At 32.5% G+C, this 24,356-nt stretch overlaps 1 protein-coding gene and 1 long non-coding RNA gene across 7 annotated transcripts in view; both read right to left on the bottom strand.

Moving 5' to 3' along the window:
• CNTN1 (contactin 1) overlaps positions 1-24,356 on the bottom strand; it is a 367,550-nt gene that overhangs the window by 94,627 nt on the left and 248,567 nt on the right. For all 6 annotated transcript variants that reach the window (XM_032248343.1, XM_032248347.1, XM_032248346.1 and 3 more), the window contains 3 exons: positions 22,624-22,751; positions 22,134-22,309; positions 5,989-6,109 (listed from right to left, as the gene is read on the bottom strand). In XM_032248343.1, the coding sequence (XP_032104234.1) occupies positions 5,989-6,109; positions 22,134-22,309; positions 22,624-22,751 (425 nt within the window). The remainder of the gene's footprint in view (positions 1-5,988; positions 6,110-22,133; positions 22,310-22,623; positions 22,752-24,356) is intronic.
• LOC116530306 lies at positions 287-2,018 on the bottom strand. Its single transcript, XR_004259934.1, has 2 exons — positions 775-2,018; positions 287-742 (listed from the first exon to the last, which is right to left on the bottom strand). It is a non-coding gene; the product is annotated as an uncharacterized LOC116530306 (long non-coding RNA).

Below are 24,356 nucleotides of genomic sequence, written 5' to 3'. Positions count from 1 at the left end.
GATTATTGTTTTCCACAATATAGATGGGTAATATAGGGGAGGAACTCTTTCTCTCAGAGTCCAAGTTGTTAAATGAAGGGGTAGAAACGGTCTAGATAACCTATAGGATTAATTCTACATTTAAAATTGTATTTTTAAATTTGAACATAAATGCAGAGATTTCATATAGTCACTGTGAAGAAGTGGGAAGGAGAAAAGATGTAACTAATGCATGATTTGCCAATAATAGGGCCATTAGAATGCTTTTATCATAGAGAAAATGTTTATCATTTTGTATTTCTTAAAAAAAATAATAGAATACTAATTTGTCTGGACCATCATCCCCAAGTAAATGCTTCAGAACTAATTTTGTATGGACAGTGAAGAGTGGAATAGTCTGGATATTAAGTCTGCTAATGTAAACCAGCTGGCAGGAAAATACTCAAGAGCATTTTCCATAGAAGATATCTTTAGGCAACTATTATAGTACTTTAAAATACTGCAATATTATTCAAACTAAAAAATATATTGACAGCTTCCATCAAGGTTTATTTATTAGACTGATCATGTTACCTTAACTTATCCAACAGTTTAAAAGTGGTTTAGTAATCAACCAAATAGCCTTCTTAAGAAAGAATCTGGTAACCACATCATTAGTCTAAGTAACAAAAACCTGCACAGAGTATATCAATAAAGATGACCTCCAACTAATGTCCCTTTTCATTCTGTAACTGTATTTTTGCCTTAGAAATAAAGTGGAAGGCTGCACACACACGCGCGCGCACACACACACACACACACACACACACACACTCTTACATGATGTTTCCATCTAAATACAAGTCCACATAAGATAAAATGAATAAGCTTCTAATGTAATAATGTAAACAACACAAACTTATTTTAAGGAGAAAATGATTTACAGAGTTTTCATATGATTTGATTTAGGTTCAGCTACTCTTTTTCCAAAACATTTTAAAATTTGATACAGCATACATTAGGGTAGAGAATCAGACCAAAAGAAATAGTAAAACTGTTTTCGTTTTCTTTTGTTTGTTTTTGAAGTCAGACTTGAGTGAAGAACCATCATTTAATGTATATAAGATGTGAACAAATATATAGTATATAAGATAACATCTTAATTGCATTTTCTATTTTGGCAATTTCAGTGGCAAACATGTTTTGCTCACTCAGGTGATAGGAAAGTGTTCCTAAAAGCCAGTAGCATTGCCAAAAAATTTATAATACATCAGAAATACCAGAGAAAGTGGTAAGACATGTATAAGTTAAAGCCTAATATTTTTTAATTTGGGGCCTAATTTTATGGTCTATTTTTGAATGTTGTCTAAAAGTGCCCTTATGAATGAGAATTTAGATTTGGCAAGCCACACATACATTTCCAAAATAAATCCTGCTGAATAAATCCTGCAAAACCTTTGCCTCTAAATGACACTCTTCTAGCTGAAGACCTTTAAGTCTTTCAGAAATGTTGTTTGCTAAAGAATATCCATAAAAGGCTGTTCACAAGCATCAGACACTTACTTGATGAAGCAACCCGAAATACACTTTTATGGGACCTAAGAAGTAAAAATTTCATTGCGACAACAGAGGAAATTTGTATCACTACTCTTAATGTGGATTTTTCTACAAGAAGCCTAAAAACATCTGAAATATAATAGCTGATTTTTATTTTAAAATTAAGGCAACATAATTTTTAACTATAAAGGCCTTTTAAATATTAAGTAATGGATAGTGGTTTAAGTTCTAAATTCCTTCAGCCATATTATAAAAATCACTGTCTTAAAGGGGTGATTCTGAAATTACTTCTTTCACCAACAGTGTTATTTCCAATTGATGTTGATATATGTTCTTCATAAGAGAAATGTTAACTTTAACTAAAATCTTCTTTAAAAAATTTAAATGCCATAATAATAAGCATAGCATTTTAATTTCTTGCCACCATGATGAACTAATTTTTGTGTTTTTGGTAGAAATGGAGCTTCATCATGTTGCTCATGCTGGTTTTGAAGCAATTCGCATTCCTTAGTTTCCCAAAGTGCTGGGATTAAAGGTGTGAGCCACCACGCCTGGCCATCCATTTCCATTTCTTACATAGTTTCATATTTTATTATCTAAATTTGTTAGAATCCTGAGGGGGCTAAGTCGAAGACATCTTATTTCAGAGTAGATAATCTGCTTTTGCCAGGATTATGACGAACAAATGTCTATTTATCTTCATCTTCAACTTTATATGTTAGATCTCCTGGACAATATCATTTGAAGAAAGGTTACTCTTGCAAAAATAGTCTCTATGCTGTAGAAAAACTAACAGAAATATTGCCACAGTTAACAGATATAACTCATATAAAAGGCAGCTTTGGAAAAGAAAATTACACGATCAGTACAATCTCATGACTTGGAGTTGTTTGCAGAGCTGGCGGTTAGACACGGTGTGCCACTTTACTGGTCTCTTTTCGTTAAGCATCTTTGGACCCAGTTAGTTGGTAAATAAATTAAAGTGCTATAGCTTTCTATAAGTACACATTTATGCTTTTACAGACCTACAGTCATTCATATCTGATTATTGGGGACATTTTCTATAGATTGTTTTTTTTTTTTTTTTTGGCAACAACCGCTAACTGCTTTCTTCATTTCTAAATCCTATCATATATGATACAGAAAACTCAGCAGGAGTGAGTTTTCTCTCGGTAAAAGCCTCATAAAATCAGATCCAATGCTACATTTTCTATTGACTATATTTACTTTTAGTTTTATATTTAGAGGCATTCAGATTTAACTACTTGACTGCTTACATTCTAAGCTCAATATACAATAAAAAGGCAAGGAATAAACAAAAGCATATTTTTTTTTCTGATACAGATCGCTTTCATCAAGCTTCATGCATATACTCACACTTGCCCATCCACAATTACAAATGCGTGCACACACGCAAAACACATGCACACACACATGTTGATTAGGGCAGCGACACTGTTCTCACTGTGTATTCATTTCATTCAGTGTAATGTTGGCTAAAAGAAATCCACAGTCTTAATTATGTCTAAATATTTATACTTTTGTTTCAGTTTTCTGATAAAGCATAACCATTTATACACAAAACTTGTTTTGTTATAAAAAAATTTCTTAGTGATCCTCACATTAAATTGCTTTCCCCTCTACTGTGTTTACTATCCTTCTCCTTGCACTAACTTCTGCAGCTGCAGTTCAGATTACCAATATCTGAACATGGATTAAAATTAGTCCATCTCAAATATGGCAAGTTCTTATACATGCCTACTGTCTAGTACATAACGTGTAATATTTTTGATAAGCATGTAATTTTGAAGGATTGAGTGCAAATTGAATCTTTTAAAAGCAATTCACAATATAAATGTACTATATTCGATTTAACTACAGGAAATTTTTTTTATACTTTTGCATGAATAATCATCATTTCAATTTATTTTATTAGAGATGTGGAAATAAAAAATAGATTATCTTTTTAATGTCTTGTGGGACATTGCTGGCTATGAAAATCACATGAAAATTATAAATCCTTTTCCCAGGAAAAGGTACAAATACATAGAATTTTATGTACAATTTCTGGAGGTCCATGGATCCCTTAAAGCCTGTTCATAGACTCCAGGTTATGATTTCTTGAACTAGATACAAAAGCATAATTAAATGAATAAATTGACCAATAATATCACTTAAGGCAGGCCATGTCTTATACATTACTCATCATTATTATAAGAAATAAAAACAACTGTTTAATTATATACCTTCTGGTTTGAATATATAGAGCATATTAGAACATCTACTTTATATATGTGTTTTACACAAGTTCTGTAATAGTCAAATATATCTATTTTAATTTCAAATTTCTTTTGATATAAAATGAATGGCTTTTCTATTATTATAAATAAAGTTTGAAGAATGCTTGTGACTCTGCTGACTCTAACAGAGGTAAGCAGTATTTTCATCTGCCTGTAAACTTTTACTAGCATCCTACTATAGCTCAAGGACTTAAAATACTATACCATATTTCTACTGAATGCACTTGCCAGATTCTACCACTTTAAGGCATTTTTCCTGGGACTAAAAGAAAATACATTTTTATTTCTACATAATATCTGCTATAGTTTCTTTTTATTGGCTCTCTATAAAAACACACATAGTGGCAATACTTAATTACCTAAGTATGTGTGGATAATATCATGACTACCCTTGCATTATATCTGTAAAATTCCTCTTCAGTTCAAATATTACAGAGTATTTTATGATAATGCTACGATGAGTTTACTACAATGTAATCATATGAAGGCACTGATGTCCACTCATTGTAATGTAACTTCTATTGTAATATTAATGCTAATTATTTTTATATGTAGGCAATTTCAATTAAATATACACTCAGCTATTTCTGGAAATGGCTTAACAGCTAGTGGTCTGACTAGGAAGAATAGTGAACTAATTCCTCTTCCTAAAAACTCTTGAAAACAATCAGTGTCCCAGACAATAAAATACTTAAATGAAAATACTGAACCTAAATTAACTTTGTTTGACTTAGGATTCTATAGTCTCATATTTATTTGTTAAATTTCAATAAATGGTCTGTGGAATGTATTTCTAAGATTATTTGGATGAAGAAGCTTCAGCTAGACTTCTTATTACTCTATTGGAGAATATATTCAAATGGAGTAGAGGGCTTTTCAGCATTTGCCCAGTGTTGCTTAGGGACTCCATATTAACACTGCTGTAGAGGGAAATACAGGAGCTGCATGAGATTTAGTGAAATTATATTGACCCAGATCTGGAAGGGGTATTAAAATAAACCACAAATCTCTTTTTTTTTTTGCCTATTTCTCTGATAGTGTGAAAAGTGAAGGCAACAATTGATGTTCAATAAATATTTTTAGTAGGTGAAATGTGAAAAATAGAAATTTTACTGACACTGAGACAGAAAGGAAGAGGTATGAAACAATGCAAAGGAACGCTGCCATTCACTAAACACTAATACAAATACATATATGAATTGTACAACTTAGGAGAGGAGATGACTGTGTACAGATTGCTGTAGGATACATGAGAGAAAGCAATATATATTACGAAAATTCAGAAGATAGGAGCTTATACTGGGGACATCAAGAGAAGGATTAATGAATTCAGTACATACTTTAGCTAAGCCTTGAAGGATGGATAAGGTTTGGTCAACAAATGATGAGAAAAAGACATGGAAGGAAGACTGTGAATAAAGCAGCTGACAGAAATTAAAGGGTATTTTTGTGGATTAGTTAGATGGTTGGAGTTGGCCGCATGAAGTGATATTAAAGGTAACAATCTGGGGTCAACACATTGTACTTCTTGGGTGCTAAGCTAAAGGGCAGTGAGTGAAGAGCCAACTATTTATTTTAAACAAGGTATGTTGTGTTCCCAGCCAGCCTCACGACTATGGGAGTGGCCAGTAGCAAAGGGGTTGCATTTTTAATAAATGTGTATTCCGTTACAATCTCAGTTATATTATTCATAAGAACAAAAGCACTAAGTTGGAAACCAGCAACAAACAGAAAATGGTATGTGTATAAATTAACTTTACACTCTAAGGCAAAAGTGATAAATATATAACACTTGAGGTTATAGTAAACAGCATCAATACATATTTTTCCATAGAAATAAAAAAGAAAACAGCACTATACTCACACACCAAAAAGTATTAGCAGGAAATGAGAACTTTTGGTAAGTCTACAAAGCACAAACATTAAGTAGGAGGTATGTAGTGTAACTTTCTAGAAGATATGTAGTTAGTAAAACAAACAAAATCAGCATCGTTTACTACTTGTCTGGCATAGATCATTCTTAGGCATGGGGAGAAGCTTAAGATCCATCCTTAAGCATGGGATTGAGACTCTAAATAGGTAAGAATTTGCACACAAGTTACCAGAGGATTATACATGTTTATGCAAGTCAAGTATCTTTGGTTTTGTAATTTTAAAATGTTGAAACTCTTACCTCTCACGACAAGGTCAGCTGACGCTGAAGAATTGTCCACAATTGTCTGGGCAGTGCATGTGTATCTTCCAGCATGTCTCAGCTGCGCATTTCGAATGAGCAGTTCCCCATTGGAATCCAGCTGTTAGCAAAACAATCATTCCAATCAGTTAATTTTGCACCAATTATATGGCATTTAAGATACAAGAGGTAGATTTTTTTCCCTAACAAACACCACTTAAAGAATGTATTTTAGATATGCTGTTATGTCCTTGCTCTAGGCTTCAGTTTCTCAACCAAAAAATAAAGTGAATAATTTATTAATAAGGTCATTTTCAGCTTTAATATCTTTAACATTCTATTATTTCCACAATCGGAGGACTAACCTGAGGGTTATATTGAGAGAAACCCAAGGGATGAAACTATTTCATTGATATTGCTTAAAGAAAAATACTATGGTCTAATAATCTTAGTGTTAAGTATCAATGAGTACAAACAAATAGTATATGGTTTGGAAGAATTATTAATTTGATTTCACAAAGCTGATTTAATTGACTAGTTTTAATATGTGCCATAGTTCATTTTAGAAAGATACTAAAAGTTTGCAGAAATTGAGAAAATATACAATTTCACTAACATGTACTTGGTGACAAATTATAAGTTCTGGGAGGACAAGGGCTTTTTGTTCAATGCTCTATTCTAGTGCTTCCAGGAGTGTTCAATACTTAATTTTTAAGAGTGTTGAGGAAATTTTGCTTGTGATAATAACACTATTTCAGTGTAATTTCCAAAAATAGCTAATACTTACTTAATGACCACTCTAAGCTGGGTCCTGGGCTGTGCAAGTATATATATATATATATGCACATTTGTGTGTGTGTGTGTGTGTGTATACACATACATATACTTTTATTCAATTCTTTTTCGACAATTGCCCTCTGAGATAGGTCTTGTTATGTCCATTTAATTAACAATAAAAGTGGGACTTAGGGAATCCAAGTAATTTAACTAAGGTAACTAAGGTCACTCAGCTTGTATGGTAGTGGGGGCATGTCAAAGTTCATTTTAATGATCTCCAAGATATTTTCCTGGAATGAAAACTTGGAGAAATCAGTTTTTAAATGGACACACTCAGTTTTCTTGTGAACCAAAAATATTGATTTACTTTTTCAGTCATACGTATCTAGATATATTAAAGGATGAATATATCATATGAACAATACTCTTATATGCGATATAATACTTATATAATACTTTACTAAGGCCTACAAAATTTTAAAATATGAATATTTAATGACTATACATGGACTGAATGTTTTGCTTCACCATAGGTTCTACCAATAGCCTCTTCACATATTATGTTCCCTGCAGGTCTTGGAAGACTTTTGGGTTTGTGACCTTTGCTGGATTAATGAGGTTACAAATAATAGCTGGGCTTATTGGTATGGTTGGTTGAAACAGAATACTAATATCTCCACATAAAGAACTGATCAGTGACCATGCACCTTATTTCTTGTTGTTAGCCCGTCTTAGCACAAAGCCAGAGGTTATAATTTAATGTCGGGTGAGCTCTTCCAGTCTCTTGAGGTATAGATTGGCCAAAAATCAAAACAGTTCCCAAGATTTCTACAAATTCTTGGAATAGCGGAGTTTTTTCCTTCTGTCCTCTTGGTCTGTTTTTTGTTGTTGTGTGTGTGTGTATGTGTGTGTGTGTGTGTGTGTGTGTGTGTGTGTGTGTGTGTGTGTGTCATACCAAGGAGCTCAGACTAGAAATTCAGCACTTTATTTATTTTATAATAAAACCAAATAGCATGGAGTATTGCCTAGTAAAGTAAATTTACTAAACAACTGAAGGCGCTGGAACTGGTTATATATTAAAAAAAAAAAAAAAAAAAGGCAGGCAAAACAACCTTAAAAAGTATCATCCACTGCATAATTCTGTTTTTAAAAGTTTTATTGGCCATATATTTACCGGGAATTTCTCAGTGACCTTCACCCCTCCCAGTGCTCTGCCATGTTGTTGGCAGCCACACCTCCTACCAATCTCTGACTTCTTTCACTCTCTTTTTTCTTCTTTCTCTTGGAAATAAAGAATTCTTATTTTCTCAGGCTAAGTTGTTTGATTGATTGATTTCTGCTTGGATTCTGACAAAAATCTATTCTCTGTAGTTTTTCTATCTTTTCATTTACTTTTCAATCAATTCTAATCTGAGTCCCACTGCTTCTGCTTGTCTTACTTGACTTCTTGATAGTATTTGGCTTTCCTTCCCCAAATACTCATTTTTTTCTAGTCATCTGACTTTCCAGGAACTTGTAGGACATTCTTGGCCCCTCTCTTTCTTCAACTTTCTTATAAACCCATCGTAAATCCTTGAAATTATCCAATTCTTTCCATCAATACTGCCTCTTGTCCAAACTACCCACATCTGTCACCTGAACTCCTACATCTTATTTGATTACTACTTCCACCACTGTTCCACTCTATTCTTTCCTCTATTGGTTAACTAGAATGACTTTTAAAAATGCAACTAGGCTCAACTTACTTATTTCCATAAAAGCAGATAAACTGAAACCTTTAAAATTTCCTTTTCTTGGGACAAAAGCCGTAGCATTATTGTAGCCAGCTTGGTTCCATTCTCTAGAATCTATCTGATGCTCCAGCTCACCTAGTGCACCATCTCACTCACACTTGGCTCTCCAGGAAGAACATTCTGTTTTTAGGACCACAAATACATCTTGTTCTCTTAATCTCTGGTTTGTCACATTGTCTTGTTTTCTGGAATTACGATTCATATTCCTCATCACCTCAATACCTCTTCCCCTTATCACCTTCACCTCCACCCAATACCAGTTCAAATCATTTTCTCCAACAAGCCTTTGGATTATCTGTGGACTAGACAGATCCCCTTTATATATTTTATTATAGTACCATGAACCTTATATCATATTACTTATCTTAAATCGACTTAAACACTTGTTTGATTATGTGATTAAATTTTGGTCTCCCTGGAAGACTATAAGTTTTATGTGAGAATATATGTCAGTTTTATTTTGCATACATCTTGTATCCCTGTGTTGTGTGTGTGTGGGGGTGTGTGTGTGTGTACACACACACACACACATACAGCTGTATGTACTGTCTCAAGTCCAGCACAGTGCCAAAAAAAATTACACACTAAATATACCTTGTTTGAATGAACTTATCAAATTGTCAAGAATTTTGGTATCTGCTCTTAAGATAATATGTATTTATTTCTTTTCAACTACATTCAGAATTACATTAGCAAGTACATATAACCCATGACAGTGACAGCATTTACTAAATGCAAAATGAGCCTTTTCTTGTGTGAACGTGACATACACACGTCTTCAGCCTCCACAGATTACCCCTGCATCTAACTCCTGTGCCCCAGCCACGGTGAATAACATATTTCGCCCTGTGGTCTCACAGCAAACCTTTGTATATACCACTTGCATTGCCCAGAGTGCCCGTCTCCCACTTCCATTACTTGGCTATGAACGTTCATCTCACATTTTAGATACCCCTCCCATTTCTGAAATTGCAAGGCTAGGTTAGGTATTGCCCTTTGTACATTTTCATTGTAACTATTCCTTTCTACTGTAATTGTGTCACTATTGATTTATTTCAATAGACTATAATTCCTGGAGGAAAGAACCAGGCCTTATTATTACATACAAAAGTACTTAATATAATACCTGACATACAAGAAAATTCAACAAATATTGGATACATTAAAATAATCTAAAGTATTTTTATTAAATAGACATTCTTTAAGTATTTTCAAATATTTTTTCAGGTAAGATCATGATAAGGTAAAATAACTGAGTTGAGAAAAACTGTTGCTATCCATGTCTAGGAGATAAACTACCATGAATGATATGTTTCAAATATCTATACACCAATTTCATAAGAAAATAGAAAGGTTATTAAGAAGATGTGAGATTTATAGAGAAAACATTATTGCTAACATACAAGAAAACTGAACTTCTAACTTTTCCCACTCATATGTGTAGTAAAGAATTTGGCCTTGCCCAAAGAGAGGTCCTGCCATTGCTCTCAGCTTCTAGAAGATGATCTCTAATGTCTTTCTTTGCCTGGGGGGGTCCTTCAGTCATACTGGGTCATCCAATCATATGATTTAGGGTAGGGGTTAGCCACACCTGTTTAGTCTTAAAACTGGGGGTGGTCACACAGTAGGAGTTGGGTCATACTGGAAAATCCAACAATGTGATTTAGGGCAACAGTTGTAGAGTCTTAGAGAAGAGCCTGGTTGTGCTGCAAATAGGACATTTTGACTTAGAGTAGGGGCTTTGAGTCATGTGGTATCACTCAACCTAGAGACTGAGATTAACCATGTGAGCAATGAGTCCATCAATCATGTCTACCTGATGAAGTCCCCCAGAAACTCTGGACAGAAATGCTTGGTAAGCTTTACTGGTTGGCAACACTTAGAGCATGCTATGACACATCAGAACAGTAAGAGTAATGCATTTTAACCACTCGGGGAGAAGACAGTGGAAGCTCTGTGTTTGGTACTTCTCAACTCTGCTCTGCGTGCTTTTTCCTTTAGCTGATTTTAATTTGTATTCTTCCTGTAAGAAGCTGTACCCATGTGCATAATAGCTGTAAGTGGGTTCTGTGACTCACTTCTAGTGAAGTGTGGAAACAGAGGATGGTTTTTGCAACCCCTTAAACTTGCATTTGGTGTCAGAAGTGAGGGTGGTTTTGGGGACTGTGCCCAACTTTGCAGCTGGCCTAACTTCTTATACCATACTAAATAGAATTCATCTAAGAAAGGAGGTAAAGGATGTTATTTTATTATTTCTAGTTATATTTAAAAATATTTTTGAGATAAGCAGAGAATAAGGTTCTGTATATAGGTAAAGTAAATATGAGTTTTCCTTGAACTATCATAAAAGTTAATTGACATATGTCTCAGTATTTTTTTAGTGGGAAAAATAAAATATAAAGTAATTATGGTAAAATAATTTAAACATTTTCTATTTGTTAAATAGACTGTTTTGAAGTATCTTGACATCCTTAATAGAAATGAAATTGATATTAAATATTCAATAATATAAATGCATTAAGTAAAAATATTTCAATGTTTCCATGCAAGTAAAAAGCATTCTTTTTTTTTTTTTTTTTTTTTGTATTTGTTCTTTAAATGAACTCAGTACTTTGGTTGCTTTGGTGCCTAATTGAAAGATAATCCTGTTACTAAACTCCCACTATTTTAATGAGCCATGACATTAGATTTGAATTATTTAAAAATCACCTTAGTAATTTAAAATGTTTCCTGATCCAACTGTACAACAAAAAATTGAGAACAGAAAGTAATAAAATAAACATACTATAATTGCCCTTTTAAAAATATTTATGTTATGTATCTAATCTTCTTTCTTAATGAAATTGCTCTTTTTTCCCTAAACTCTGTTTGAAATATAATGCTGTCTATACATTCACTTATTTTATTCTGACAGAAAAATGTGGTCATTTTTCTTATACTGTCACATGTAATAAAAAGCACAAACAATTTTATATCCTAAAATGTATTGTGTTAAATTTATATTTATTAAATTTTCACAATAAACTCTTTTATGACTTTTAATTAAACTAATCTAAAAGTTTAATGTTAAATTCATTTGGAAATTAACTCTTTTATTGATAAGCCCACTTACATAAAGCAATTAAGAAACAACTGTAGTGTTTAATCTCACTTGCTCTACATTTGGTGAACATGTAGCAATAAAACTTCCCAGAAGGAAAGAAGAAAAAATATGAAATATCATTTCCAATATAGTTGTGTATGTATGAAAGCACTCCTAAACTTTTTATAAATACTACTAGCAATTTCCATACCTCAAGAGAAGTTGAGGTTCTCAGTGGTTGGCAGAACGCTTACAAAGCAAGTAAAGATCATGGGCCTCAGCACATTCTAGCCACAAATTAGATACGAATGCTCACTGTATTTTTACTAAAAGCCACAGCTTGGCTCAGTTACAAAATTCTTCCCTTCATATGAGGAGAGTTGAATCACATACTGGAAACTGTGATAGCAAAGCTCAGGGATGTTCCAAAGTGTATATGTGGTTGACCACTTAGAAGTTTCCCAAGTTTAAATCAAAAGATGTCCAACTTATAAATACCCAGCCCTTCCTTCACCTTCCCCCATAAACTAACTGTAGAATCATTTCTGCAATGTAATTAAGTCTCAGTGATTACACTGTATTAACAAATTGAATTAATCCTGGTGAACAAAGAAAGATTCTATATGGTACGTAAAAGGTCTAGATAAAACTTAGAGCTCATAATGGTCACTTAAATAATTTGTTCCATGTAAGTTCAGAGTAAAGAGAGAGATAATGAGATTTGGAAAGAAGGATAGCCTTTAAAGAGTATGTTTTATAAACATAAATAAAATTATTAAATATGTCTTAATATATGCTATATCCATGAAACATTAAAACTTTTCTTCTTTTGGCTTGTTAGAGTAGAGCAGCAAAAATAATATAGCAAATATGTCAATCCAACTGCAAACATTACCTACCACCACCACCACCAATTCTAATAGCAAATATCTAGTTAGGGTTAATTAGGTGTCAAAGTTGTTATAAACATATGTGCAAACTCACTTTTAATAACAACACTATGAGATAGGTACTATTTTTGGCTGCATTTTACAGAGGAAGACACAATACTCCGGTAACTATAGCCACTGGTATTACTAGTGTCGCCATTAATAGAACACTACCAAAGCTGCTACTAGTATTACTATTATAATGGCTACTATAACTTCTACTATTGTTACTGCCACTACTGATACCGCTACTGAACTCCGACTTATTACCAGATCTAATTTATTGAATGCTTTTTAAATGTCTAGCAATGTGCTAGCTACTTCACATACATATTTTCTCATTCAAATTCTATAAATACATTTATAATTTCATAGCCCTCTTAATGCAACTAGGACTATTTCCTTTTCACTTCTGGGTTCCAGATGTAACACTACCGAAGGATTTACTAGTAATATTCCCATTTTAGAAATAAAGACCTTGAGATTTTACACTAAGCTATTCTTGAAAGGCTCCATAGGTAATACATAGCCCTAATTTCACCAGGTCAAGCTGTTTCCAAGGTAGTGCTTAATAGATCAGGTAACTGGATTTAGGCTCATTATTTGGTAAGTAGATGTGGCACTTTTTCATATGTGATATGTTATTATTTTACTTAATAAATGTTTTTCTATTTAAAGTTTCAAACATAAGAAAGCCGTCTATAAACCAACTAGATTTAACAATTGTAAACGTTTTGCCATATTTGCTTTATCTAATTGTCTAGCTAACTAGCTCCATATTTACCTTTCTCTGTCTACTCTCTGTCTGTCTTTCTGCCTAGTGTTGAACCTTTGAAAAATAAATTCTGGATATTATTATATCAATACTACTCATCAACTTAGCAGCAATTTCTAAAGACATTAGCTTGAATCTCAAAAAGTTGAGGTCATTCTCTTACATAATCACAAATCCATTTTCCTTTTCTTTTGTTTTTGTTTTTTATTTTGAGAGAGAGTCTCACTCTGTCACTCAGGCCTGAGTGCAGTGGCACAATCTCAGCTCACTGCAGCCTCCACCTCCTGGGTTCAAATGATTCTCATGCCTCAGCCTCTCAAGTAGCTGGGATTACAGGTGTGTACCACCATCCTAGCTAATTTTTGTATGCAAAACCATTTTCACACATAACATAATTAACACTAATTTTCTGATATTATCTAGTTTTTGTTAGTGTTATTTTAAGTAATGCATCAGTATTGAGTCTAAAAAATAAAATGACAAAATAACTTATTAATGAAGTGATATCATTGGATATATACAAAGACAAATAAGTTGTCCAGGATAATTTCTAAGATTACTAAGATAATTACTAACAGTGAGTTTGCATATATATTAAGAGTGGATATGTTGAACATCTCTAAATTTGCCTCTTTCATATGTAATAAACAATGAGAATGATGATGAGAGTCCAATTTAGATCAGTTGGCCATTTTTAATGAAAACTCAAAAGGCCATTTTCTTTGAGGTTTCTGCTAAGCATTTTGAATGATGGACAAAAATATCAATGCCTTGGATTTGGAACCTATGTTTTAGAGCTGAAAGAAAAACTCATATATCATCTTATTTGTATGGTTTTCAAGTTGGATTCCATTAGCTTTAGCATTCTAAAAATCTTCCCGGACGACTTTGTAGAAAGCGGTGATCAGAATGGGCATTTTTGGGATAGGAAGAAGTGAGAGACCCTGTGGATAAGGCTCTTTGCTATGTAGTATCCTACACAGACACACAATATACATAAACACACACACAAACACAATTTCATCTTCAGTCAGGGCGATCTCATTTTCATCAGTTGTTTATATATTGGGTTTCTGATTTAAATTTTCCTTGCAAAAAGCATTCTGCTGCTAAAAACCTTTTTGCTGTTGTTTTTCGGAACTATTGATGTAGCCCAGAATTTTCATATGAAAGAGGAGAAGCCTGAGGCTCAGAATGACTATTTTGCCCAAGGTCATATAACTTGTCAGTGGCAAAAGCAGAACAAATGTCCAAATCTTTAGATCATGTTCTGTTCTTAAGCACAAACTGAAAAAAATACATAGTATTTTAGGACTGCAATCACTAATACAAAGTAGCATATTTCTAGCATTCTGTAAATAAAACATCGAAGTCCACCCTATAAACTCATGAAATGTCTAAGACATCAAAATTGTTATCTGTATTTTACAAGCATAAAAAGCCAGAATAAGTAACATGGAAATGCTTAAATATGTGTGGAGTTCTATGTAAAAGGCGTGTTCTTAAATTTCAGTGAATTTCGGCAGATCCCTCAAAGCCTATATATATACTACTAATGTATATACACTTAATTTCATTCACCTGGCATTCTTATCAACAAATGCTTAGTAAGGACTACGAGAAGCTAAGCTAGAAAGTGACATCAGCTAACATGGTCTATACATGGGAAGTGTGATGATCTTAAAAGAAGCTAGCCCATCTAAAAAACACCCAGGAGCACAGATACCTTCCTTCATTTACCACTGGAAAATTGCAAATAAAATATAGCAGTTAGGTATAAGTAAAGGTTTATTAAGGTAGTAAAAAGGAGATCAGAAAAAGTTATATATCCATACAGGATGAAGTATGATAGAACTATCTAATTACCTAACTCTTTTCCAACTAATCACTGATAAGAAAAACAGAGTGATTTGGCATGATCTGAATACTTCTGTAGGTTTTGTATGTCACAAGACTGTGCCAGGAACCTGTATGCTTTTTATATATTTCTTCCTCTTTTCCACTGCTCATCAAAATTTAAGAGTTTTAAATTCAAGAAGCACATAAACCCTATTTTCTACTACTTAAACTATTTTGGATATGCATTTTTAAAAATCGAGTTTCTTTTTATTTGTGTCCCCAATACTCTCATCTGCTCAAAACAATATAACGTCTCTTTGTTTCCAATACATCATGTTTAAAACCTTTCAATGGCTAGTCTCAGTATTGCTAAGTTTCTTCTTTAAAATCTTTTTTTTTTTTCCGGAAAAATAGTGAGTCTTTATTGTATGGATTTCTTTCTTGTGGCTGTTAAAAAATATGTATCCATTTAGCTGACAGTTTTTTAAAATTATACTTTAAGTTCTGGGTTACATGTGCAGAACGTGCAGGTTTGTTACATAGATATACACATGCCATGGTGGTTTGCTGCCTCCATCACCCTGTCACCTACATTAGGTATTTCTCAAGGACATTTCTCATACCTGGTTCTACTGATAATTTGGGCCAGAAAATACTTGGTTTTTGGAATCTGCCATGTGCGTTATAGGATATTTAATAGCTAAACAGAAGCCCAAAACACATCCCCCTCCCAACACGTCTGCAGTTATGATAACCAAAAATGTCTCCGCTTGGGGCAAAAGTCACAATACTTCAGGGCTTCCGTGACCTCCCTGTGCCTTCCTGGTCTCCTGCTCTGAATTTTTTCAGCTCAAATCTGATTCTTAACAAGGATTGTTGCCCAACCATCCTTGTTTTCTCCAACCTGTTGCCCCATAATTCTGGATAACCTTAACCTTCTTGTTCAACAATGAATAGAGGCTGGGCATGGTGGCTCATGCCTGTAATACCAGCACTTTGGGAGGCCAAGGCAGGTGGATCACCTGAGGTCGGGAGTTCGAGACCAGCCTGACCAACATGGTGAAACCCCATCTCTACTAAAAATACAAAAAATTAGCCAGGCATCGTGATGGGTGCCTGTTATCCCAGCTACTTGGGAGGCTGAAGCGGGAGAATTGCTTGAACTCAGGAGGCGGAGGTTGCAGTGAGCTGAGATTGTGCCATTGCACGCTAGCCTGGGCAACAAGAGCTAAACTCTGTCTCAAAAACAACAACAAAAATAGTGAATAGAGACAATGAAATATATAAAAAATAATAAATTGACTTCTGTTTTATCATTTTTCCTCTTTTTGCTTGTCTGGCAGAAATAAAATTTCTGTACAAGATCACAGCATGATCTAATTTGAAATACATATTTCTAAAATCTAAAGACCTATTTTGACATGTTTAATAAAGTTTTTCTTTAAAAAGGGAAAATAATCTTTGGGCAAGAAATCTGTCTTCTTCTCTCTTGAATGATATTGCCTATGCACTTAGAACAAATGCACATCCACATACCTGCAAACACACACCTAGTGTACCTATCTACAGGGATCATTGGGAATTGCCAGGAACTTTATAGTTAGACTACTTGAAACTGTGTAGACATAACTTGCAGTGTACTGTAAAGGTGGCTAACAGTGTAGGGAGAATGAAGCAATTTGGGCAATCTGAGTGAACATACAAGGCTCATTAAACCAGATTAGAGAATAAAATAGGAGTTGAACAGTGATGTCTTGTAGAGTTTCAAGTTCTTAGGAGAGAATTATTTAAATAGACACAGACATGAACATTAACCAAAAGATGAAAAATCAAAGTGGTGGAGGTTACAGGGTTGGCATTCAGGCCACCTGGTTTCAAGTCTCATGTTAGCCACTAATGAGTTATATGATTACATGGGTCCAGTTACTCAGTTTTCTAATACTCACTTTCCTCACCTGGAAAGCTGAGAAAAATCACAATAATATGCACTCCACAGAGGACTGCTATGAAGATCAACTGAGAATTATGTGAAAAACAGTTAACCCAGTTCTGACTCAACAGTAAACCGACAATAAATGTTGGCTATTGTTACCTCTCCACCACCGTCAGCAATGAAATACCCAGATTTTTTTTTTTTTTTTTTTGTCTCAGACTAAGTATCTAAAACAGCAAATGGTGCAAGTATTAAATTGTGAAATGTGAGATCTGTGGCTCAAGAAGAAAAAAAAAAACTAGCTGGCAAAAATTTCTGGATTTTCCAATGGGGGATGGTTGCTCTATTATAAAAAGTATTAATAACAACCACTTAGATACCAAATCCTGTGCCAAGTACTTTATATGCATTCTCTCATGAAGTAACTAGTTTTGCAAACCCGATGAAGTAACCTGAATGAAGTAAGTGAATGATTAATCACATTTTGCAGAGGGAAATTCTGAGGCATAGAGAGTTTTACTCCCTGCATCAGGGTCACCAAATAAATGAGAAAATGAAGCCTAAAGCCCATGTTGGTTTGTGACAGAATCTCTGAGCAATTCAAGTGATATTTATGAATTTATAAAAGACAGGCAATAATGTCCCACAGAATTACAACATTTATAATAAGAGAATAATATATGTATATATAATTCTCATAAACAGTGATATTATATATCATTTTATGTATATATAGATTATATATACATAGATATGTATATATGTATATTTTATATGTATATATACACATATTTATATATAGATTATATATACATAGATATGTATATATATGTATATTTTATATGTATATATATACATATATACATATCTATATAATCTATATATACATAAAATGATATATACATATATATTCATAAAATTTATATATATAAATTTATATATATAAATTTTATGTATATATAGATTATATATACATAAAATGATTGTCATTTTATGACAATCATTTTGTCAATATAAAATATTGACAATCTCCAGAACTGGAAATTTTAAGAAACTCATGTAATTAACTAAGATAATGGCTCTAAGCAGGGAATGTTGTTAAATAGTTGAAAGAAAATGACCCAAAACGAATGTCAAAAATTGAGGGCTACTGAAAAAATAATTTCTACGGGGCAGGTGCCACCTTGAAAGAGGAATAAAAATGATATATTTAAAATTTATATTTTTAAAATTTATATTTTTAAAAGATTTTCTCAAGCTTTCTCTGGAACAAGAAAGGATATAAATAAATAAAATAAATAAAATGGCTCTGCCTTTTGTATTTACTCTAAGGCATTAAGTAGCTATTGATTTAGGAAGCCAAAACAGGAGCCACTTTATAATTGGACTTGAAAAATTTATGATCATTTGCCATATAACATCAACAAAATAAAAGAATGGTAGATAAACGGCTTTAATACCTTATTGTATCAAAGTGTCAAATTTATTAAATTTCTGTTTTGTGCTTGTATTTTTAACATCCCCATGCATAAATTCAAGTTCAAGTGGAACATCTACTGACAATTATTACATAATAATACTCAGGAAAATTTTAGATGTTTAACTCCTTAGTGTTTTTCTATAATCAGTACTAGGTGTGCAATTACTGCTTAAAATTGAAAGTTACATTAAAAAAAATAAATTAATCCCAAAGAGTTTTACATAAAGTAGGATTACTAAATACAAAGACAGTGTTATTTTTGCTTCTTTAGTGTTTTCATTAAACTCTTAAAAGAACTGTACATTTTAAAAAATGTATAGTTACATTTTTCCTAATAATTAAATAGCTTTAATAGGAAAATGTGTAAAGAAGACATTTAAAAATCAGCTATAAAAATCACAATTTATTCATAAGTATGGGCAAATGCATCTGTTTAATTTCATGAAGAAAAAGAAGTCCCAACTTACTCCAGGCTGTGAAATTTGAAACCTTATACAAGGTGGCCCCTTAGTGGTTAAAACAAGCATAGCAAGCTAAAATCAGTGCATACGTGATTATTGAATTCAATTTATTATTGAAACTAAATTGGAAAATAAAAACTTAGGTTCTTTAAATAAAAAGTTTAAAATTTTATTTCTATAATCAAAAGATTATACTAATACAAAAATGTATTAGTCAGAACTTCTTGTATTAATTTTTAGCAATGAAAATTGTTAAAATATGTTAATGGTATTAACTGTAATGGCTAACAAAAAACATATGAATCTTTAACTCTCGGTGTATCATTGATTTATTATGGGCTGGTATCTGTGTCTATTTCAGTGTTTTATTTACCTTAGTGCCTAAACCTGTGTCTAATTATGGCATGTGTTCAGTACATATTCTTAAATGAACAAATGCTATTCAATTGTTGAAATACTGCCATATATTGGTACCCCGTATATATATATATTATATATATATAATATAAAAAATATATTATCTATTATAAAATTATATTTTATATTATATATATTATTATATATTATATAATATTATATATTATATAAAATACATTTTATATATATATATATATATACACACACTGGTATAAAATATATTGGTATAAAATACCAAATATTATTTTTAAAACATATATATATAAATACGTATAAGAAACATATATATATATCTATACACATACAAGAAACATGTATGTTTATATATGTTTCTTGTGTTTATATATATATCACATATATATAAGAAATGTCAGTATATGTATATATACATATACTGAAATTTTTGCCTGCGTGGTTTTGAATAATAGACAAATGCAGGTTGGCCATGTTTCTTCCTTCACATTTGCTGTCCTCAATATCTGCTATTCCCATTAAAATTTCATTCATTAGGCTTTTGATAGGAGAAGCCACTTCTGAAAATGATCTAGTAACAAGCCTATAAGCAATTATTAGCCATTAAAACTTTCTTCCAAAAGGTGGATCAAATATTTATCCAAAGTGTTTTCACTTAAATTTTGCATGGCATATTGAGCAGTGAAGTCTAACTTTGTAGTTTGCCTTAAAAGAGAAGGAAGGTGCCAGGGAAAGCTACATTAGTCTTGTGTGGGTTTGAAAGACAGAATTCAGTTTAATCATTTATTTTTAAGTGACGATTCTTATCTGGGGTTTTAAAAAATCGAGATAACTGAATGCATCTGTCCATCTACAAAGTGCTAAAAATGTGCATTTGATATTCTTATTCAATTAAGATGCATATCTAGCTAGTTGAGTAGGTTTGCTGCCACTGTCAGATTATTATATGATGGAATGAACTGAAAACTGAGGTAGTGAGTCCTGAGACTGGGCCTGGGGTCAGGACTCTGCTCTGGACTAGCTGAGGGGCAACTATGTGAATCTCTGCTGCTATCATCTGAAAAGGGAACATGTGCACTATGTGGCTACAAGGTCTTTTACATTTTTATGGCCTAATTTATTATTTCCTAATTAGTATTCCAGTTATTTCATTGTTTTCTGTTTGTTGTTGTTGTTGTTTTAAGGGACTGGGCTCCATTTTTCTTTTTAATTTCCTTTATCTTCTTTTCTCTTTTGCAGTGGTTATTTACATCAACCAGCACAATGTAACTAGTGTTACAAAAAACAAATAAGCTCTAAATATGACATTTCTGTTCAGGGCAATTTTTGTCTGAAAATTTATTCACATAGACTTCACTGCAGCAATTAGTTACTACTTTATAAACTACGGTTCTGGGAATCCTAGACTATTTTTGAAATTATTCAATGTATAGCACCATAGATAGTCCTTTCAAATTAAGATCCTGTTCAGCTCACTTTTTTCCCTTAAAATGAATAAAACCCGAGTTGTATTTACTTTTCTTGTAAAATAAAATACAATTTAAAGAAAGTATTGGAGACTTTGGTGCCAATTTTACTAATTTTGGGCATGTGCAAAATAGTTTCAGATCAATATGGAAAATATAGATATATGGTAAGTCAAAATACAAAATGTATATTTCTCTGCGAATTCTCAATTGTTATTCCTTAAAGTATAATTTTGGTTCAGAAACTGAAAGAGTATTGGTGGGCTTACTATAGATGTACAGTTGTAGCCAGATCAGTTAAATTAAAACTCTTCTAAGGTTAAAAACATGGCTGGACAATATGAAAGCATAATATTATAATGTGTACATATCAATCTTCAGATTTTATGGGACTGAAACAATTTTAAATGTCCTAAGAAGTTTATACATGCTTCTTTTTCTATATTAATAACTGACTTCTAAAATACAAGTTTTCTTAATTAAGCCTATGTTCTAAATAGATTCTAGTCTTTCAAATAGTTGCCTTTCTAAAGAAGAGGACAGTAGGGCCAGTGATTAATTTACTTTTTAAATATACTATAACCTAGACAGTCTACCAAGACACTAACAATATTCCTATAGAAGTTGTTCTGCCTGTATTACTTCCCAATTTGTTTCCTATATTTTATTTCTTCCTACACCTTGACTCTCTATATCACTGTTTAACTGTAGTACTTACAGGATGTTAACACTTTTCAATTCTTAAAATAGAGCCATTTAACCCTCTTCAAATCACATAAACTAATTCTCCAAATTCTCCAACATATGTATTTTGTCTATTTCTTACCCTAAAACATAAATGCTTTAAAGTCATCATTACAACAAAGATTAAGTTCTATGCTTTTACTTCATTAAAAATAAAAAAGTAGGCACTAGAACGTAGGGCACATATATACTGACATGTAGTACACATCAGTGTAAAATTGTATTGAAATTAAAGGGGAGAGCACACCTAAAGCCCAATTAATATTAATTGATTAATATTTCTACAAAAATCCTCAGGGTTAGCCATCTGGGAATACAACAGTTAATGTAAGGAGAACTTCAGAAAGCTTTTTTGTCTTCTTTTTGGTCTCATGAAAAACGAAAATCATATAAAATATGATTATAATAACAGAACTTTCAATGCAGACACAAAGGAATCACTGGGGTGTTAATAAGATGAAACTTAAAACACATACCATAAAATTCCTCTGGTAATGAATATTCTCTTTGTTAAAATCGATCACATAGCCATTGAAGGACCAAACAAATGTGAGATCCAAGGTAGGATCAAAGGACGCAGCACACTGCATGGTGGCATTTTCTCCAACTGTGATGTCGGCATTAATTGGGGCCAATATAATTCGCGTGGGATCTATACATTTTTAAATAAAAAAGTAAAGCACAATTCGAGAAGATGTAAGACACCACATTATCTGGTATATTAAAAGAATAAAAACCTACATATATTTTTATTTCATAAAAACCTATATATATTTTTATTTCTTTGTGCCAAATAATAAGATGTTTTCACATCCAAATTCCAAGAACAATATCATCAAGCAAGAAAGTTGCCTGAAATACTTTTGAAACAGAAACTTACAAACACATTGACTGTTTAGATGCTTAATGCTGAATCACATGTTTTTTAATGCATTAGAAATTAAGCATCCTCAAACATTAACTTACCTGTGATAACAAGGGTTCCAGTGCTATTAGCTTTCCCTCTGTTATTTTCTGCAAAGCATGTGTAGATACCGCCATCATTCCTTGTAATGTTATTGATTTCTAAGCTACCATCTTCCCAAATGAGTATTCTAGTGAAATAAAAATTATATAATTCACAAATCTGATTTAGTAAAATATGTCTTAGTTTACAAACATTAATATTTTTCCATTGTTACATTTTATATAAATCATGTGACCACAGACATTTTTGTAAGTCGAAAAATTCTAGCCTTTAGTTATAATATATTTTCTCAGCTTTGACTATTTGTTTTAGAAATCCACTTTCTTCTTTTTTCTGAACTATTGCCATAGTCATCTAACAAAATGTCCACTATCGGACAAGCTGAAATCAGTCATAGGCCTAAAAGAAATGAGCCCAGGTCTCCCAGAAACATAACCTCAGGACCTCAATTCAGACTAGTAAGTGGGTACAAACTGCCATTTTCATGGCTACAGAGAAATATAAACATATTTTATTTTTAGAAACTAAAAAATATTTTAAAATATTCCTTGGTAACAACTTCTGGAACAAATTGGTATTTAGGAAATTCTTCTTTGAACAGAAACTAAATCTTTTATACAACACATATTTTTTCTGCCTGTCAGCCTCTTCCCCGGGAGATGGAGACTAAAAATTCACTGAGTTTTATTGTACAGAAACTCACACTTAAATACTGAATTGCCTGTCACTGGATGTTTACTTTCTTTAAATAGATCATTTTCAAAACTAAAGTATCTTTGAAAGTTTGCAGAAAGCATGCAAACATATATCCATTTTAAGGGCAAAGTCTGATAAAAGAAAAAAAAAGAACTATTTAACTTACTAATAAAAATCTTCATATAAGAAAATATCAAAATTTTTCACTAATATTATAGTCCAGGATTTCCTTTCCTTCCTTGAACAATCCAGTCCCAACTGGAAGCTCATTTGAGAATACTTTTTGTTGTTGAAGGAGAAATGCAGTATCAAAATAATATAACAATAAAAGTAACTATTTAAGATCATGGAGGCTCTGAGAATATGCCTTCTTCTCCAACTCTGAGGAGTATCATTGATTCTCTGTCCTAGACGTTGTACTCAGAAATCCATCCCTGTATTTATTCAGAGCCACACATTCCACAGGCTGTTCTCAGTCAATGACTGAGCATGGGACTAGTTCTAAACCATGCCTGCTCCTGGAAAACAGTAAACTCCTCTGATATGCATTTTTGACTGGAGGACTATTTAGTGGCATTACCATAGTTTCTTAGAATTGCAGTGCATTCCAAGTCATTTTAACCCAATCATTTTACCTTCCTTCCCTCTGTCCTTCATCTGGGATCAGACCTGTATCTCAGTAAAATACCTCCCTGAGCCTCCACCAATTTCCTACTTTCCCTCCCATGCATTGCCATTAATTAATTTCTTACATAGCTAATCTTCCTGGCATCAGAAACTTGGAGGACACATATTACTACAGTACCAATATTAATGTGCCACACTTTTTCTCACTAAGCTCTAGTATAAGTCCTTAGCCAAATACTCACATCCATCCTATTTAACTATTTTTCAAGAGACATGAAAAAATTATAATCAAGTGGCAGTGAAAAAAACAATGATAATTCTTTCTTAAATCCACACTAGTATTTTGAGCTTACTTATGTTAGTTTTCAATTGATCTTTACCACCTTTAAAGCGTATACGTAATTCCATG

This window comes from Sapajus apella, unplaced genomic scaffold (genome assembly GCF_009761245.1).
Source record: "Sapajus apella isolate SASKATOON/1434 unplaced genomic scaffold, GSC_monkey_1.0 scaffold66, whole genome shotgun sequence".
Classification (NCBI taxonomy): domain Eukaryota; kingdom Metazoa; phylum Chordata; class Mammalia; order Primates; family Cebidae; genus Sapajus; species Sapajus apella.
This window is presented reverse-complemented; position numbering and strand designations above follow the sequence as displayed.